The 17787-nt window shown below is 35.5% G+C and overlaps 1 protein-coding gene across 2 annotated transcripts in view; it reads left to right on the top strand.

The window, feature by feature from the left end:
• Nucleotides 1-17787, top strand: part of ADCY8 (adenylate cyclase 8) — a 119990-nt gene that overhangs the window by 81669 nt on the left and 20534 nt on the right. Inside the window, exons 8-11 of one of the 2 annotated variants that reach the window (XM_052704253.1) lie at nucleotides 639-836; nucleotides 7070-7170; nucleotides 13769-13970; nucleotides 17045-17134. In XM_052704253.1, coding sequence (XP_052560213.1) covers nucleotides 639-836; nucleotides 7070-7170; nucleotides 13769-13970; nucleotides 17045-17134 — 591 coding nt within the window. The remainder of the gene's footprint in view (nucleotides 1-638; nucleotides 837-7069; nucleotides 7171-13768; nucleotides 13971-17044; nucleotides 17135-17787) is intronic. The other variant, XM_052704252.1, reaches the window with a different exon arrangement.

Below are 17787 nucleotides of genomic sequence, written 5' to 3'. Positions count from 1 at the left end.
ATCGAAGGGATAAAGCAAACAAGATCATATTTTTAAAATAAAGTGAATTACTTTTACATTCAAACATATAGCTTAACTATAATCTTGACTGGCTGAAATATATCAGTAGTGAAGAAGAGCACATTATCTGAAAACCCAAGCTGAAGCAGTCAGAGATGCCACCTTCTTTACTCCTGCCTTGTTGATCTGTTCCTTAACTACACACATCCAGTAAATCTAAGATTAAGACAAGAAAAATGTTATTATTCTCATTTTATTTCTGACTTCTGTTTCTGTAGCTTCCACTCCGAGTTGCAAAAACACACCATTAATGTACATACTGTGTTTTGATTTTGGTGTGTACTCCACTCATTCATACTCTAATAATTATGTAGCGGAATCTAGAAAGGGGATGTATTCCTAGCATTCAGTAAAGCAGCAAATCTGCTAGTCTATATAAGACAGGACATTAAAGCACTTCCCATAACGTACTGTATGTGTTTAGTGGAACAGACTTATTATTTTACAGTTCTATAGATTTCATTGAATAAATTGCATGGAATGCTGTAATGGTTTGCAATGCAACATGACCTAAAACATTGCATTTTTAACCCAGGGGGACCAGCAGGTTTATTCTGTTTGCATGTGCTTTCCCCTAGACTCTGGCTGCCCTAACAAGAAATTCAATAAATCTGCTTCCAAACCATCTTGCACAAGCTTTGCATGTCCAGTCTGGGCCTGAGGAAATTAACAAGCGAATAGAGCACACCATCGACTTACGGAGTGGCGATAAATTGAGAAGAGAGCATATCAAGCCTTTTTCACTGATGTTTAAAGACTCCAGCCTGGAGCATAAGGTAGCTGAGTCTTGGTAGCTGCATTATTTGCTACTCATATTGTAATAAATGTCCACTGAAGTAGAGAAGATCTAGGTTCTAGCTTGCCTTGTTTCTGTTCTGGTTTTGTTCTTTTTTTTTTTTTTAATTTTGTTTCAGTTTTCAGAAGGTGGGGCTGAGCTAGAGGCCATAATGGGCGATGCCATGATTACAGTTGTGACAGCACTACAACGATTACATTTAATTTTTGGAAAATGCCTACCCTGAGCAAACTCTTCTTCTGAAAACAAAAAAAATGCCATTTGCTGAGTTTCATTGCTGCCTAGTACAAGCACTTTCCTATCAAATGACAAATTGCTTTGACCCAAACAATGATTGAGTTTATTAATAACTTATATTAATAATATATATATATTTATATAGATGTGTGCCTTTCATTTATTCGTAGAATACATCTGATCTTCACAATGTCAGCTGCTACGCTATGCCATTTGAGTCAAAATTAGTCTGTCAGCTCCTTGTGGCAAACATCCCTTCTTTAAAATCTGCTTTCTAGTGGTAATTATTGTTCCTGGTTTTGCTGCTTTGCAGCAGCAGAGAGATCCCACTAATTTCCGTTTCAATCCATTCACATATATATGTATTAAGTTAGAAAAGGCAAGGCAATGGGAGAATTTTAATGCAGAATGCCAACACAGAGTGGGATAGGAAAGGTGTTCTGTATATCTCAGATGATTTTGTTGACTTTCATGCCACTGAAATGCAGCAATGGAAGGTCTGTGTTAGGATGTGAATTTAGACTAAATATATATATATATATATATTTAATTGAGTATTTGGAGACCTGCTTCATTATCATCATTTTCCACCAGAAAACAGACTGTTTTACTTGACTTATGTGAAACTAGTCCTCAGGTTGTGATTAATGGTGAGAGCTTCGTGAAAACCACTGGAAAAAAAAAAAATCTGTCTGAAATGCATTGAAGCCCTTATTTTAAAAGCAATCTTATAGAAGGAAAAATAAGTATTTTCTTGAAAAAGGAAAAAGTTTGATTTCCTCTAATATCTGTGATACTGAGACACAAGGTAGAATCCCCAAAAGCCATCTATGCTGCAAAAGAAGATATGAAGATATTTCTTTCAGTGGAGTTATCATGCAAAACTGGCAGAAACCCAGATCTCATGAACAGTGAAATGAAAGGCTGCAGCTGAAATCTCACTCCTCTTAGCAGGACCAAAATTCAGTAATGACAAACTTCACACTTACTTCTGGATGACAAAAACTCTTTTTATCTGTTTTGATAGTTTTCTTCTCAGTGTAACATTTTTGACACCATCATATGTTGTAAGGGCTGGAAAACGGTCCTTTCATTCAGTACCTTTTTAGGTGCCTGGACCAAAGAGGAAGTGCAGGAAAATGAACACAGTTCCTTTCTGTAAAGTGGACTGAACCCTCTAAAGTAGGTTGTTTTTAGCACAGCATAGGAATACATTTTTTTAAAATGGCAGCACTTCTATTTGCTCCCATTCATCCACCTCCAACAGTTGGAGATCTGCCAGCCAGGAACCTTCTTGTTTGTTTTGAGTGTGCAATGACACCATGGGCATGCTCAAAGAAGGATGTGGAAAGCACCAGGAAGCAAAGGGATTACATGGATTAAGGAATGATGAATTACAATTTACTCTTCATTGTAGGCATTGTCTTCTGAGATGATGTGGAAAACACCCTTCTCTCTCCTCCTAGTTAGCCTAGGTATTAATTACAGATGCTTTAGCAGTGTAACTTAGTTCACAATTTAGTGCTGGCCTCAGTATTAAACTATAATATGCAGGGAATCATGAAAAAAAAATACTGGGAAAAATAATATCTTGCAGAAGGTAGCTATTTACTCCACATTCTCTTACTACTATCACTTCTTCCTTTTCTCCTCCTGCCCATTCAGGAAACAAAACTGAAAACTCAGATTAGAAGCACTCCCCCTTCTCCCCACCTTTCAGCCTGGAATTGTGCTTTCTTCTAGTCGCTGACATTTTGCAACTGCTTACCGTGACCTTCTACATCAGCATCTTGAGCTCTTCCCTGCAGTGTTGCTGAGCAAACAGACAGAATTAAGTCTATTGGTCTCCCATCTCACACTGCTGTTTCCATTTGCTGTTGCCAGTTACTTTCAGTTTGGCACAGTGGCAGCTGTAAATCAGAGGTAACTTTGAAATAAACTTCTCTTATGTAAAATACTACACCCTCACATTTAGCCATCGCACTTCAGTGCAGCACTGGTACTTGCCTGATACTTACTTCTTTTGCTTATAAATGCCTCTCACCACAGACTTCACAGCTATTCAGTACATAGAACAACCTGTACCCATAGCTGATCTTGCTCCCAAGCATTGTTACAGGAACAGTGTTCAATCAGAATTGTGTTAATGCTCTGCACCTGAAACCACAGAGAAGTGAGTGACCATATGAACAATAATCTGTATTCCTTCCTCCTGCATTAATGACAGGGCTACCATGCACTGTGATTATAACTCTTTTTGGGTAGCTTGAATGGATTTCAGATGTCGTGCTGGACTTCTAGTTTTTCAACTGTCCGTGTTAATGGATTTTTCTTTTTTGATTATTTATTTGGTTTTACTATTATTCATTCAGTTCAACCAAAAGACTGCAGACAGCAGATTTACAGTAGTACCAAACGTGCTGAGGTTTCATAAGGTAAAGAATATCTGAAAACAACATGGCCAAACCAGCATGAGAGCTAGCACAGCTCCCAGTTTGCAATAGTTTAACTCATTGGTATATCATGGCTTTTTAAGTCAGTGGTACATCTTCCCACTCCTCTGTTATCTCATTTCACTTAAGTTCACTTTGGTGATAAGATAAATGTACATTTCACAGCAAGTAGCAATGATTACGTTACTGACTGGGTTATCTCTCTTTTGCAATATGTATATTTTTTTCCCCATTAATTTTTTTAAGAATATATTTTTCAGAGGTTTTGTGCAAGATCTTCATCTGGTATACTGTATAGATCCTTTCCTCGAATGGACTAGTCATTACTAACCTGCATTTTTCTCATTAGCATTTGATGTCTAATTTGGAGACTAATTTACTCACAGTTTTGCTAGAGGTAATTTTCACAAATAGGATGTAGACATACAGGGTGAAAAAGACATCACTGGAGAGTACTGCTAATGGTAGTAAGAAAGTACACTAAGGGTTTTCAAACGTGTATTGGCTCATAAGGAAAACCTGATAATACTTTACGTGATTTCCAAAAATTAAAAGATATCATTATGATGTTCTACCTTAAAAGCAACTACTTGGAAACATCAGTAACATGTACTTTCAGAGAGGATAAGTAATAGTAATGGAGCAAGGTGATTAGCATTCTGGCAGGGGTTTTGTTAAGGAAAGTTAAGTTTCCAGGATAAAGATTTGTATAAACATATCCTAGGCTTTTCTGTGTATATGTATTACTATCATAAATCATTCTGATCTTAGAGGTGAAGAATCTGTATATTTTTGGTGAGATGAGCACACAGAAAACATCAAAAGGGCTTTCAAAATACAGTTTTTCTTATGTCAAAACTAGACCTAAATATCCGAGTTCCTAAATATCTGAATTTCTCAGTATCAGAAGTTCAGGTGGCTGAGAAGTTCAACGACTGTGAAACAAACGTCTCACTTCTTGAATCCTGTATCCTTGCAGAGATTACCCACACTTTCTCTCCTTCAACTCAAAAACTTCCAGTTGCTTCCCAGGGATCTGTGCAAGAAACACCTGGCAAACTCTGACCCTCTTGATCATCTTCTTTTCTGTTATTGATTGTAGGGCCTATATCTACTCTTTGGTCTCTTCAGTTCATCTATCTCATCTTCTGCCTTGAGTTTCCATCTTCTGTCCCTGCTCAGCAGAAGCTGCAAAAGATTTTCCATTGCTCCAGAGGAAAGACTAAAATTAAAACCACTGTCTTCCATTTCATCAGCAGTGAAGATCAGCAGTGAACATAATGCCAACCATCTTCCTCTCCAGTGCACAAAAACACTAGGTGAACATATGAAGACCATTGCATGTCCAGCATCACGTTCTTCCAAGAAGCTCTAGAAAAAGCTGAAAGGTGGGGAATGTGCAGCATTGCTCAGTGGAGGAACCTTGGCCTTTTTTATCTGAGCTGAATTTTAGCAAGCTGGATGGGTGTAGCTAAACAGTGCCACTCAATAATTCAGAACTCAAGGCAAAGGACTCAAGTCCAAAGAGAAGCACAGTGAGTCTCCTCTGCACTATGATCAAGTCATGCCAGTGTGTTAGATCAGTAGAACATTGTAGCCACAATTAGTTATGTGTCATCATGATTCTTTCTGCAACTCCACCTGGCTCTAGCTGGCCACATGCCTTCTCATACTTCTGGAAGAGTCTTGGGACTTAATCTATCCTTAATGACTTTTCCAAGCCATTAAGGGATTGGCTGCTAGAAAAGCACTATGTTTGACATTGGTGTTTGTACTGCCTTAGAGACACTAAAAATTTCTCATCAAGGCACTCTTACAGATTAGACCACAGCATTCATGCTTTTGACATAATGCTTGACACAGCAGCAGGCAACTCCATATTTTGTATTTCGTTCAATTCATTGTCTATAATTTTCCTAAGGAATAACTAGAATTTCCTGTTATATTTTAAGAAACTTAAATCTATCTTTCTTTTTGCCTTTGATTTTTTTTTGAGCACCCCTCTTCCCCCCCCAAAAAAAAAGTCCATTATCTAAAAAGTCTGATGCCATTCTCTTTCTATGCAAAAGAAATAGAGGTCAGTACCTCTGTGCTTTCAGCAGCAAAATGAAATGGAGTTGCCTGTGAGCACCATCAAAAATCACGTCAAAGGGTTGCTGCTTCTGACAGCGGCATACACAGGGTATAATCATGGCAAAGAAAAATCCAAAATGAAAGGCACCGACAGATAAACACATCGCTCACTCAAAGCAAATGGGAGCAGGGAAGGGAAAAGCCTTTTTCCCATTTTTACAATCTTGAGTCTATCCATGTAGATGTAGGTGGTCCTGTTCATTGCAGGGGAGCTGGACTGGAGGAACTTCATATGTCCCTTCCACCTTAAGTGGTTCCATGATTCCATGATTCTATGTTACAATGTTTGTAGCCTAAATCTAGACAGGATTATAGCTGAACTCTTTCAATGCATGTTCCTGACACATTTCATTTTTCTCAATTATAACACTTTCTGGGTATATAGCCACAGTTTGCCTTATTTCCAAGCTCCTGAAGAAAGATGCTCATAGATGGTATTTCTTTGACTCTTCTGCACATGTAACTGCCAGCTTCTGCAAAGCAAGAGATTAAATGAAACTCGCTTATTGTTCAGGGAAAGTAAAATGAATGGAGCAGGCCCCTTTGGAAGGAGATTTTATTAGCTGGAGAAAATTTAGTATCATCACTCTAGGACAAATACATCTCAGGACTAATCTTCATCTACTATAAATGATTAGAGTTTTGTTGAATTAGCAGTGTTTAATACCAGCTGAAGATTCAGGCAACATCTCCACTTAAACTGATCCACTGTGATTTGTTGATGTGTCTTTTACTCCATTTCTTGGTAATCCCTGTAAAATAAATCCTGCTAGTATATATGGCTAGTATATATATCGACCTGATATGCTGTACAAATACTTTCTGAATAAATGTTAATAATAAAGCTCTTCAAACAATCTTTTACATAGTAATACCCTCACTTCCTCCATGGAGAATGCCAACATTGATATGTTTCTGTTTAGCCTCTGGATGTGTTCATATGTAGAGATAATGACCCACATCCAAGTCATAGAATATCCCAAAGTGGGTTTGTTGGTTTGTGGTTGTTTTGTTTTGTTTGGTTGTTTTTTTTGTTTTGTTTTGTTTTGTTTTGCTTTTTTTTTTAAAAAAAAAGTAAAAAAGAAAACAGAATGGCATCTATCTGTCAAGCACAGAGACACATCTGTAATAAAATTCATGCAGACAGTCACAGTTGACTTTAGTGTTTGCTTTCAGGACCCCATAATTCCTTTGGTGAAGCAATTATGTATTCAATATGCTACACAGCAGTGCAAGCCTCTAATACATGTTTGTTCTTTTAATGCAAATATATAAGAACCTGTCAGTAAAGCAATTTCATAATGAGAATCAAAATGAGAGACTTTTCTTGATAATCTTTATGAAATCACTACATGAGTTAACAATTAATTTACCTTTTTTTTTTTTCTAGTATTCTCAAATGCGAGACGAAGTATTCAAATCAAACTTGGTATGCGCATTTATTGTTCTCGTATTCATCACTGCTATCCAAAGCTTACTTCCTTCTTCCAGGTAAATACAAAGATACATTGCTATATATCTAAAAGCTCTCTTGGGAAAACCAAACTGTGGAATAACATTTCTGTATATGAAATAAGCCAATAAATTTCGTTTGTTCCTAAAACTCTTTGAAAATAATTTTGGCCTTCCCCTCCTCCTCTTTATTATCTACTTTTGTATCATATTATCTGAAGTTTCTCATTTTCATGTGAATCTATTGATTATGTTGTTATAATCAATAGATTATAACTAAGTTTTTAAGAAGAACCCCCACTGAGAAAAGTTTACAAGAGCTTACAAGAGTTCGGCATAGAATGGTCTGCTACTTTCAGTTCAGTGATCATAATCCAGAATTTAAATGTTGCTTCTTTGCTAACTGACTGACAATCTGTGATTGTTTTGTTTTTGCTTCTTACATGGTACATAAGAAAATGGTGTTGCTGTACCGTATTATGATGCGTACTACCCAGCTTGGGAAAGCAATGTTCTGCCCTTATAAAGCAACAGCAGTAGGTGATCTGGTGGACTATCTCCTACATCTGCTTCTACCTGGGTCTGACCAAACAACAGGTTTCTATTGTAGTGAAGAAACTGTGACATAGCTGTAATCTCTATGCTGATCTATGTAACACAGTCAAACTCACTAGTTGTCACTTTTATATATTATTTAACAAAATATGCCTCTAATCCCATTCGGGTTTTAGCAAAGAAAGTCCTACAATGAGAATGTCTAGAAAATCATAATTCCCGAGTGGTTTCTACCACTCAGATGAAACTTAGTCTATGTGTTCCTAGAGAATAACTCTGAAAATACAATACTTTTATATGAAATAAGAAGCTTATGTTACATTAATGTAGCAATATCTCTTGAATCACCTCTGGAAGATCTGATTCACAACATTTATGTCTCAGAGTAACAAAATGGTGGTTAGACGCAAGCAAGTGGCTGCACACTCTATGTATTTCATAGTTGAATGTAAATGAGAACATACCCAGAATTTTCTGACCTTACATTTTCCTTATGTGCTATAGTGCTCTAATACTCGTAAGTTTGCTTGTCTGAAGTCCTTTTCACAAAGTACATTAAAAATTCTTCACTCCTTGTAGTTGTTACTTTTATATTTTTTCAGTATGTACAAGAAGATTTATGGTTTTTATTAATTGAACATGCTTTCCAAAATTTCTGCTGCTATATCAATCACTGAAATAATAGCAAAAATTCATGACATTTCTTCAGTCTGCACAGATTCTCTCACAGATCTCTGTAAATTCTTGTGAGGGTATCTGGTGCCATTGGAATTAATGGGGAAGGAGTCACTCAGCCACCATGCCCACAGCTGACTCATATTCTGGTTTCTGAAACCAAATACGGTTTCCCATATTGCATGGTACTGCTGTGTTTCCTCCAGCATGTCTCAAATTCTTTGCAGACCTTTTTACTGAAAGTTGAATGGGCTTTAAATTATGAGTAAGTGCAAATAAAGTTTAGATATTTTATATAAGATCAGTAGAATTTTTTAAATAAAATTTTGAAACACAGGCCTTGGGAATTCCCTTAAATGTTGATTTTTAGAAGCTGGGAAGATATCTAGGGAAAGAATATTTACCATTATCTCTTTTGAGAAAGATTTGTATAAGTGCACAGATACTCTATGGCCATTCTTATGTTCTTTCAGGAACTGAATACAACTGTAAAGATTTAAGAAGGCAGATTTTAGCCTTCAATTTTCAATTCATGATATTCTGCTTCAAAATCTGTTTCAGTCTTAACAAAACATGACTTTTAAATGAAAATAGCAGTAGCTGAGCAACACTAACATAGCAGATTTTGATTAAGCTTACTGAATGAGAAAATAATCTGAAAGTTCAAAATTCTGACATTTCTGTTCAAAAAAAAAAAAATAAAAATTCCAGGAATGAACACATGAAGAAAATATCACTGAGTTAAGCAGGATTTTTTTTTACAGAAAATCCTATATACTTCTATTTATATCTCTAGTAGATATCAGAGAAGTAAGCTACTGTATGGGAGAACCAAGGACACAATTTGCAAGGAATAGCTTACAAACTGTATAATTTACACTCCTTGTGGTAATTTATCCACACAACACAATTAATTGCCTTTCAACTAATGCCTTAATGCTCCGTTGAACAGAGATGGAATTATGTATTTGCTTAAATACATCTGAATATTTTCTGAACTGTTTCATTTGGGAATTTTTTTGAAACAGTGAAAGAAAACATTATTTAAATCATCATGAAGTATCTGCAGGGATTTCTCCAGATAGTTTGCCATGATCTGTGCATTCAGTAAGGAATCATCTTTCTATTATTATATCTGCTTTCTACCGCTACATCTACATCTACTGTGTCTGTTCCTGTATTTTATCTCTGTTTATGTCTGTCTCCTACAGGATAAATATTGGATCCATTCATATTTTCCCCTGACAAGAACCTCACAGAATTTAAGAATATTACCAGCAGTTTTCATGCTTTGAAATATTGAGTTGGGGATATTATGTGACATAAACTAATGCCATATTTCTGCTGTAATTATCCTCTGTGAAGCCATTAAGTTACACTGCCTATCTTACAGTGATCCATCTTCTCTATCTGAACATCCTGGGAGTTTGATTAATCTCCTGCAATGAACTTTGTATATGCTCACATGGACAATAGATTATACTAGGCTGAACTTCTACAATATAGGTATATCTGACAGTTTTTCCCAGGGTTATTCTTGTGAGGGGAGACAAACAGATTAAAAATTGTTCATTTAGACATCTGCATGATTTGTTTTACATAAATTTTCCTTCTGACTTCAGAACTCTTGATTTCCAACTGTGCATCAGGAAGAGGGAAGGCAAAAACTCCATTTCAAACCTCATTTGATCTTGACATTAAAGGAACCTCTAGGATGAAAATCATTTGGCCCTGGCTTGCTTCTTCAGTGTATAGGGTATCTACCCTGGTGTTCCACTGCAGAGAGTTCTTTGGCAGCAACTTATGTTGCTATTGTTCCTATTCCTCTAACCTCCTAATGTTTTCTTCTCAACTTGATCCTATCAATATGCTGTCAATATAATCTTAACACGGATACTGGACTGATCTTTGGGAGGTCTTAAATGTGAAGAGTGTAGTTTTCTTTTTATCTTAAGAAGACTTAGACAAGAGAAAAACACACATTCAGTTGTATAGACACAACAGAATAATTGTTGTTCCTTACATATTTAATATGAACAAAAACAAAGCCATGGTTTCCCAGGCACCTATCAGGTTGTGTTGCATTTTTGGATTTATATTCCAGATTTAGGCTCCTAGATGCTCTCTGTATAATACTATAATGAAGTAACATTTCATCCTAAATTTAGAATGTGGAAAACTGAAATAAGAACTCACGTTTTTTTGTCCTCTGGTCTGACATCTTGAGACTTAACCCTAATCTTTTTTAAAGCTTTATTCTGGTTTCATTTAAAGCTGGGTCAGGCTAGGTCAGCAGAACTGGTGGGCTACATACACATAAATAGATTGTCTATATATATCAAAGATATAGATAGAAAATATCAGTTCCAAAGAGGATTTCAGTCATATGGCTTTGGAAAGTAGGAAAGCTATTGCAGAACATTCTAGTGTATTAAACTGAAGCAATTCATCTCACATAATTCTTGTAAACTAGTATCTATACTCTGGGTTCCAAATATAGCCACTGGAGAACCAGTCAATCAGGGGATCACAATGTGCTTTTCAGTTGAATAAATATGAGACTTCTTGGTAGTAAGATGGATCTTATCCTAAACTACACAGCTCTCTTGATAAGCTCTCTTGACTAATTCTCCATGACCATATTGTCCAACTTTTCTCTGGTTTTACTTTGTCTCCCTTGATTCTATTGCTCCCTCTTAACTATCTTAATTTTTTTTCTATTTGTTTTTCACAGGATAGTCTGCTGTCTTGGACAATGTAATACTTCTGAGCTACGTATACACAGTAGTGAGGGAGAAACTAGAATATTAGTGCCCATGCATTACAAGTTCCATAAAAAAAAAAATAAATCTGTCTCCCAGATTATTGATTTCGCACCTACATCCTTTCTCTGAAATTCTGTTCATGAGCACATCCTCAATGTATCTATGAACATAGTGTATTTTACAGAAAGCATCAGTGACTTCCTGTGCATTTTCGCAGATAGAAACTACTCTCATGGCAGTTTCATCATGTCATCAAATAATCTATTTGGTGTCCCTGGAACTTTCAGTGAATCATGTGACTCTTGTCACAAATTTTTAATTGCGCATCACGAAATCTGTGGTCTTGCTCTAGCCTTTGTTTTTTCATTATTCATTCTTCCCTTATTAATGTAGTATGATTTTACTAGCTACATTCCCCCTTCTTTCAAAAACAAGATTTACTTCTGGATGAGCTCACTTGGGGAAAGCTCCACTGTTTTCTGTACTTGTCACATACAAGCCTCTGAAAAATCTTGTAGGAATGAAATGCTGAAGCATAAAATAATATTGTGTACCAATATTACATCATTGGAAGAGTTTCAAATATAACATTACTGCATGGAAGCTCTTAAGGGACATTAATACATAATTCACCTTATTTCAGCTCATTAGACCACAGAACTTCCATTTTTGTATTTTTCCTATATAATTTTAAAATATTTTGTAACATAATTTAGTGTCACAAAAAACTGTCATCTTACACATATATATCTTATGTATACCAGTTAAGACATGTTTCTTAAGAAAAATGTATTGCTAACTACTGCCTCCTTTCCTGTGCATTGAATTTCCACACTCCAAGTCTCACTCATTAAGAGGGTTTTAGAGTAGGAACAGTAAACATAAGCCATAGTTCCACTGCTGTAAATTGTTCTGAGGGGTGCGTGTCATTTTTAAAATGTCATATTTTGGTCATGCATCTGTGCTAGTTTCTTTTTTCCATTGGTTCCATGCCTATTATTTTACAGAGAATTTTTCTACAATGAAGGTTTTCTACTTAATAAGCTCAAATCACAGTTTTGAATTTAGAACCTTGTTAGTTCAGAATTAGGCTAATGCCTAATCTGAACATCCTGAAATTAAGAACTTCAGGAAATTTTAGATATAGTCCACTCAGATGCAGGGAATGAAAATAGCTGTCCTTAACCTCCTGAAAAAATGGGAAAGAAAAGCTACAATGCCATTTTCACTTCTGTTTTCACCTTACACCTTTTTCTTGCATTGGGCCCAAGTATATAAATAGCATTATACCTTACTCAACAAGATGCAGGAGAGCAGACTAGCAGACTTGTAGCCAGATCTAGAACTTCATATTTTTAATAAAATAAAACATATACTTACCAAAAGCTTAATTAACAGAGTACATCACACATACACTCAGCCAACTGGAAGAGCAGAAGTCTACCTGGGATGTCCTGAAAGTCCTTTTTCAAATATTTTATTCAGTGAGACATTACAAATAAATTGCTATAGTGTTCTGGCATGTATAGAATTAGGATACTAGAAATTTTAATTACTTGATACACATTCCAAAAAGTTAAGAGAAAACAGCACAAAGACAGGACAATTTTGAAGAGATGGTAAAGTTACTTTTAATTTGTGCAATTTTAATTGAAATAAAAATCTTGAGAGATGCAAAAAGAGAATAACTTGTCCAAATGGGAACAACAAAAATTAGTTTATTAAGTGCTGAGTCTTTTTTCCAAAGTGAAGTAAAATAATTTTCCACATTTCTCAAGCATGTCATTTACTTGATTGACTTCATGTCCTAGATTTAAGCAAGGGAAAAATAAATAAATAAATAAACAAACAAATAAATAAATAAATTAGAAAAATATAATGAAAGATAAAGAAAAAAAATCTGTCTTTAATCTTTTTTATTCAAAGGAATTGAATTGTCCATTCAATGTTTGGTCCACAGAACACATTTTCATCTGATTTATATTTTGAAGGGCTTCTGTGAAAACAGAAGATCTGGAGAGTGTTGTGGGGTTTTCTTGGGAATTGATTCTATTCTACTCTTAGCAGCAGTTGACTCACTGTTAGTTAAAATTAGGGAAATCTCGCATTTCGTAGTTATCATATCCTGATGTCAGAAATCAAGCTGCATCATTGTACTAGTCATTTCTGATGTTACAATCTACGACTAGCAATACAGAATAATTTTAAGACATTTGTGTTGTGAAGTATACAAAATCTCACTTTTCCAAAACTCTTAACCTACTGGAGAGGGAACCAGTTTATATATATATCCATATGGAGAGAAAATCCCACAGTGTGAATACATTTGTTCTAAAAGCAACTTAAGGGAGAACTGCATCCAAAAAGAATGAAAATTCTTATTGCTCAGACTCTAGTTAGACAGATAGAGGCACTGGCAGTGATTTCCTTGGCTTACTTCTTCAACAGCAATTTCTCATCAACAAACAAAGTGAAGCAATGGCTGGTACATGGAACAAGAATAAATCTCTTCTTTCTCTGTCTTTAGTTCCCTTAACTAATTGTCTTGAATTAATGAGAACTGATTTTTCCTAGAGTTAACTGTTAGCAGTGGTATAATGATGTAGTTTAATGCTGGATTCTCTTTTTTTTTTTCTCCCCAGGGTGATACCAATGGTCATTCAATTTTCTATTCTGATTATGTTGCACTCCGCTCTTGTGCTAATCACCACAGCAGAGGATTACAAATGTTTACCCTTAATGCTCCGGAAAACTTGCTGCTGGATTAATGAGACCTACTTGGCCAGGAATGTCATTATATTTGCATCTATTCTGATTAATTTTCTTGGAGCCATCATAAATATTGTAAGCTTCATAGGGAACCAGCAGTTATTATACAGGATAAAACGATTTATGAATTATTAAGCTTGCTAAAGGACTCGATAAATAGTGTCTTTATAAGCCAGCTATGATTTAATTATGGAAGGCAAGGTACGACAATTTCAGGAAATTTCATTTGTTTCTTATGTATTTCTGAAATATCTAATTATTTTCCTCATGATAATCATATATTTTTAAAGTCCTTCTGCTAATTTCTGTTCAATATATCCACAGTTTGAGAGCAGTTCATTTTCTGACGTTCTCCTATACTTTCTTAAGGACTATTAGTCAAAGTAATGCTTGTAAATTCCTCAACTCAGATTTCTCCTATCAATTATCCTGCTAGAAAATGAAGAGGGTCAACAGAACTAGAACATACCTACTGAGCAAGTGACGTTGGGCAGTAACATCATTGCAGGAGGAAAGTTAATCCTAAATTCTAATAATAACTTGCCATTTGCTCATTTAGTGGTTTTAACAGACTCCTTAAGCCTAGATTCACATTCGCTGAAGCATCAAACTATGGATATGGTTGCTTGCAGATTTTTTTATAATCAGTGCAGAAGGTGTCCCCAAAATGTCTTGCTATTATACTAGTCCCATTAAAGAGATTTTCTTCTCTGCACTGCACATACAGGGAATTTAGTCTGACTGGACTCCCAGTGTACACGTTTTCACTAAGGCCTGGTATTACAAAGCTAGAGCAAATTTTGTCAGTGTAACTGAGGAAAGGCATGTATTAAATCTTTGCTAGATAAAGATATTGCTAATTAAATACTGTGGGCCTGGCTCTATACAAAGTCACACGGTAAAGAGTTGGGTCTACGGAAGAGATTTAACACAGATGCAAAGACTGTAGAGTCCTGATTATCTGGATGTCTTATAAATATGAGACAGCTTTACATGAATTAGACAGGTAATCATACCACACAACTTGTTAGGTGTTGAAGTCTGCGCAAAGAAGGAAGTAAATATCACAGTTATATGGAACAAACATCACAGTTTCATCTCCTACGACACTTTTGCTTATGGTTTAGCTGTTCTTTTTCAGTTCAATTTTGTTCTTCGTGGATGAAACCAAGAAAGTATTTAGTGACAATAAAAATAATAGCAATTATGACACAACACCGACAATGCTAAGACTCAGCACCTGTTTTGGCTCCTCAGTGATAAGAGAATCAGTTGGAAAAAGAATGTCTCCACTGGGAAAATGTAACTGTGATAAATGACAGGGCTGAAATCTTCCAAAACATAAGAACACGGTACATTATAGTATAGATTACTAAGGAGTTCTGTAGAATTTAGAGAATTTTAAATTAAATTTGACAAATATCTGTCAAGCAAGATTTTGCTGTAATGAATTTTGCTCTTGGAAAAAGATGACTATCTCAATTTGTTATGAGTATTTTCATACCAAGATTTTCTCCATGACTTGTTGTTGATTATTTTCAAAGATTGATTCTGCTGTAATTTGTGGAATGCTAATCCAAAAACAGTCAAAGAAATGTAACTATTTTTACTCTTTTTCCATTGGTCATCTATAAGACAAGAAACAGTAGCACTTGTTATATTTTTGTATTTCAGTCCTCACCTTTACATGAAACCAAAGCATGTACATAATTTCATTATTTCATATGACAAAATTCTACTATAATAATAGATTGTTTCTAACTGTTGTTAACTACTTTCTGTACACCACTACAAACGGTGACTTTCGTGAAGCCGCTGGTTTCCATATAGTGGACTGCAACACTCTGTAGGGACCTATGTGTACTTAAGAGCCAGTAATGCTGTTCAGTCATTTAGCTGTGAACATCCATTGAGAATTCAGCCAACTGTAGTGTGGTAAGACTTGAATGCTTTCTAATAATCATCTTAAGGCTTTGGTTTCTCCAGATGGGCAAATGGGTTCTGTAGTTCACTATATCAAATACATTCTGATCATTAAAAAAAAAAAAAAAAAAAAATTGAACAAAGTTTCTGGTCTGGAATATCTTTTTAAAAGTCATCCAGATGGCTGTCATGGAACCCTGCCCTGCAGAGAGGTGCTGCACACCTCATGAACTTGCATAAGATATCATTATCAGTTCTCACACAAGGCTTCGCAGATAATCTAGAAAATGTTGTTGCATTGCAGAGATGACCAAGTTACTGAAAGATCAAACAAGAGTGTTCTAAGTTCAAAATTCATTAGAATTTAATTATAAGTAGTTGGACTTCATTAACAAATCTGTTAGTAAGAGGGCCAAGAGAACTAGCTTGCATGTAACAAGTTGATGAAATGACCTAGCATCAACATCCAGATTGAACTAATATATGTGACGGGAAACTCCATCTGCTTTAACTGTCAAAATATGAAACTATTCATGATGTGTTCTTAGTCTTCAATGTATTATGACTCAAAACTACCCTTTTGTTTATACTTAATACAGCTAGTTTGAAATACTATTAAATTAAATGCGGGCCATGCGAGTAAAAAGCAATATTTTCTAATTTTTTTCCTAATATAGTTCTCATAAACATTGTATAATGAGCCATTTTTTATTTACTTCCATAATGAATATTTCACTTACAGTTCTGGAACACTCTTATGGTTAGACTCAAGCAATTTTGCACAGTGTCATGAGATTTTGTCCCATCTCTGGAAGGATAACATCCATAGCAAATATGCAGGAAACCCTACCTGAAAGAAACTGTACACATGCAGTCTGATTTTATCTTCACATTTTAATAATTTTTGTCTGTAATTTATAGCACAGTATAAACATTTTCAGGAAGTAATTCTTGAGAGTCCAATGTCAGTTCTTTGAAACTCCTGGAGGAACTCATTTTTCCACTTTGGGAACAGAATTGTGTAAGGAGGGTTACCTAGAATGACTGTAGTGTGCATAGCTTTTCCTTTTCCCCTCCTCTTGCTGTCCATGTAGTCCTTCTTGGAAGTTAGGAAGCTGAGACAGAGAGCAGTAAGTCAGCAGGTTCCATTCCTGAACCCAGCAATCAGCCATTAAATCACCAGTGCATGATATAGCCCTGAGTTTCTTTTCTTTCTTTCTTCACAGCTATGGTGTGATTTTGACAAATCAGTACCTCTGAAGAATCAGACGTTCAATTCATCTGCATCCTTTTCTGACATCTGTTCCTATCCTGAGGTACATCAGAGGGTACTTTTGAATCTGAGGCAGATGACAAAATTTACATAACTATTACCTGGAATAAATGACCTGTGTACTGGTGGTGAAGTCAGGTGTCTTAATAGCTCCTTAAAGCTGAAGTATAACATAGATAGAAAAATAGATATGGGTTACAGAAGGAATCAATCTTACAGTTTAATAGAACGTTACAACCAGAACCTACCCCAATATTTTTTATTGTTTTTGCCATTCAGGCAGGAGCTGTGGAAATGCACTGTGCTCAGCTTACAGCTGAAATGTGAATAGACCTGATACGGTGAGACGTGACAAGATCCACATTTCATTAAAAGTCCAGACAAATTTTATTTCTTCATTAAAAATCATTAGGGAAAATGGAAGCCCTGACTCGCTAGTAATATCCTCATTCATCCCTAAAATCACTGACAAGAAAAGCCATTAGTAAATGGTTGACTAAACTAAGTCATTCAGCTTTCATTTCTGTGAGCAGCAGATTTACCTGGATTTCTGTTCACTGCTAATTGTCTTGTACATTTTAAAATATTTTGAAAAACATCCAGCAATGATTCAATACACCAACTCAAAATAAAATAAAATAAAATTTGCTATTTAATTCATATGAAACTAGTGGAGGAGACTAATATTTCTTGTAT

The sequence above is a fragment of the Tympanuchus pallidicinctus genome, unplaced genomic scaffold, assembly GCF_026119805.1.
Source record: "Tympanuchus pallidicinctus isolate F22 unplaced genomic scaffold, pur_lepc_1.0 scaffold5, whole genome shotgun sequence".
NCBI classification, from domain to species: domain Eukaryota; kingdom Metazoa; phylum Chordata; class Aves; order Galliformes; family Phasianidae; genus Tympanuchus; species Tympanuchus pallidicinctus.
Note: the sequence above shows the minus strand (reverse complement) of the source record. Positions and strands in the feature narration are given on the sequence as shown.